At 42.2% G+C, this 2,501-nt stretch overlaps 1 protein-coding gene across 1 annotated transcript in view; it reads right to left on the bottom strand.

Annotated features, from left to right (window-relative positions):
- Positions 1 to 364: 364 nt before the first annotated feature.
- Positions 365 to 2,501, bottom strand: part of LOC104527802 (ras GTPase-activating-like protein IQGAP1) — a gene marked incomplete at its 3' end in the record, with an annotated part of 45,181 nt that continues 43,044 nt past the window's right edge. Inside the window, exons 25-27 of the mRNA XM_029085871.1 lie at positions 1,971 to 2,195; positions 1,223 to 1,363; positions 365 to 449 (exon numbers count right to left, since the gene is read on the bottom strand). Coding sequence (XP_028941704.1) covers positions 365 to 449; positions 1,223 to 1,363; positions 1,971 to 2,195 — 451 coding nt within the window. The remainder of the gene's footprint in view (positions 450 to 1,222; positions 1,364 to 1,970; positions 2,196 to 2,501) is intronic.

The following is a 2,501-nucleotide window of genomic DNA, read 5'->3' as shown; positions in this document are numbered from 1 at the left end:
GGGAGGGCGGCGGGGAGGGGAAGATGACCAGTGTTCTCCATTAAAGGATTGCTGGTGGTAAGGACCATAGTACCAAACCAAAACGAAAGATGATCCAGATAAACTACAACCTTTTAAGAACAGTTACTATCCAAAACAGGCTGAGCACTGTCTTCCATAAGAATTACTGAGTACCCTGATTAAGATAGCAAGGTTGTGGCAACAGAGTTCTCCTCCCCTTCCACCACCCCTTTGCAACCCAAAAGGGGCCAAATTCCTTCAGTAAATGCTGTTGTTCTCAGTTCCTTAGAATGCTTAGTGTCAATAGAAATCCCATTTGGCATTAAAAAAACAAGCTGCTGGCATTTTGCCCTCAGAAGTCTACCTTTAATAGTTCATCTTCTGTTGCATCTGGGAATTTCTCATGGAGCGAGCTCTTCAGAACTTTGGCTATGTATCTCATTCCATAACTAAATGTAGAACAGATGAAAAGGAAAAATATTGGAAAAGCTTAGATGAAACACAAAACAATCATTCTTGGCTAGTCAGCCAAGTTATTGGCTTTTTCTCTAGCCACTTAAACCAAAATGAGATGATAATGGAAAATACAACGATGTTCATGAAGCTTCTAAAGCAGAGTAGAAGAAGCAGAGAAACCACTCCCTCTACTGGGGAAGTCATTTGAGAGGCACATATCACAAGCCATGTAATTTGAAAGGATGTCCATCACTGAGTTTCAAGTGAAGCTTCACTGTGTACATGATTATCAGAGGGCTAGAGCACCTCTCCTGTGAGAACAGGCTGCGAGAGCCTGTGGCTGTTCACCCTGGAGATGAGAAGACTCCAGGGACACCTTTAGTGGCCTTCCAATACCTGAAGGGGCCTACAAGAAAGCTGGGGAGGGACTTTTTACAAGGGCAGGAAGTGATAGAACAAGGGGTAATTAATGGCTAGAAACTGTAAGAGTGTAGATTTAGATAAGACATTAGGAAGAAATTCTTCACTGTGAGGGTGGTCAGACACTGGAACAGGTTGCCCAGAGAAGCTGTAGATGCCCCGTCCCTGGAAGTGTTTAAGGCCAGGTTGGATGAGGCTTTGAGCAACCTGGTCTAGTGGAAGGTGTCCCTGCTCATGGCAGGGGGGTTGGAACTAGATGATCTTTAAGATTCCTCCCAACCCAAACAATTCTGTAATTCTATGATTCTATGAACTGCAGCTTGGAGAGTCCTAACTCAGCACTTACGGCATCATATTGAGAGAAGAGAATATAGACACGAGAACTTTGTCAGTTACTGCTCGCAAACTCTGAATTGATGATTCCAGTTTATTGACCACTTCTGTGTGTGTTAATGCTTGTTCTGTGGTTACATCGTATGGCAATTTGCTGCAAAGCAAACAGACATAAAACCAGGGTAAATGTAGTTGAGAATACTTTTTTTTTCCTTCATAAGGGCCATCAATGAGCAGAGAAAAATGTCAGACAAATACAGTTGAAGTTGGATAAGTAGCAGAAGTCTCAGATGTGTTAGCTTCCTTTTTTTGGATGGAGGCAGTTTGTTTAGGTGGGGGTGCACACTCCATCATGTACCTTCCCTTAACTACAGAAGGGGAATCCTAATATAGAGCCTGCATCTCCACATCCCGGTTCCCAGCATCCCAGTTCCTCCAAAGCCTGGAACACTACTAACATGCTGTTATAAAACATGGGAAAAGGCTGTAAGTTTTTCTATGGCACAATCTACTACACTTGTTAAGATTAAGTAACTGACTTTTGAAGTTCAGGACCAGGAAAGTAATCCCTTTATTGTCAAGAACGGATTAAAGTACCTGTTTTTCAAGCACCTCTCCCCAGAAACTCTCATTGTGCTGCAGGAAGATGGGTAAATGATACATGGGCACAAGTGCAATTTGTCAGAGAAGGAAAGAGAGAGTAGAACTGGGGGATTCCTTGAGTATTTAAATGATACAAGAAGTCCAGCTTCCTCACTCACCTGGCCTCACCAGTCTGCATTTCCAGCTGGTTTACCCATGACTTGTACACATCCACAGGACTAGTGTTGATTATGAGGGACTTGTCCTCCATGATCTCCTTCACCACTGGGGCCAAGAGCTGGCGCAGAGCATTCTGTCCACGTGCACCTCGATTGAAACTGACAACCATCTTAATGACAGTGGGGTTTCCAGTAACGATATCCTGTATCTGGTCTACCTTAGAGCTGTATCAAAAAGAGAAGAGTTCTCAGATCTGACTTATCTGTGCAGTTATACATATTCTCAAAACCCACACTTTTTAAGTTATAATTTTTCTATGTTGAAACATGATTATACAGCCTATTTCTTAAGCTTTCACATAAAAAAAAAATAAAAAAAAATTAGAGAAACTACTACCTGAATTCTATGTGCTACAATAATGTCCCCAGAACACAGCATAGTTAGTGGCAGCTAATACATACCTGATTCAACTCCATCTTGTTAAGGGGATAAGATTTTTTTTGTTTCGGGATAAAACGCCACTCTCCACT

Source organism: Antrostomus carolinensis, unplaced genomic scaffold, assembly GCF_000700745.2.
Source record: "Antrostomus carolinensis isolate BGI_N321 unplaced genomic scaffold, ASM70074v2 scaffold8737, whole genome shotgun sequence".
Classification (NCBI taxonomy): Eukaryota; Metazoa; Chordata; class Aves; order Caprimulgiformes; family Caprimulgidae; genus Antrostomus; species Antrostomus carolinensis.
The sequence above is the reverse complement of the archived record's forward strand: the minus strand, read 5'-3'. Positions and strand labels throughout refer to the sequence as shown.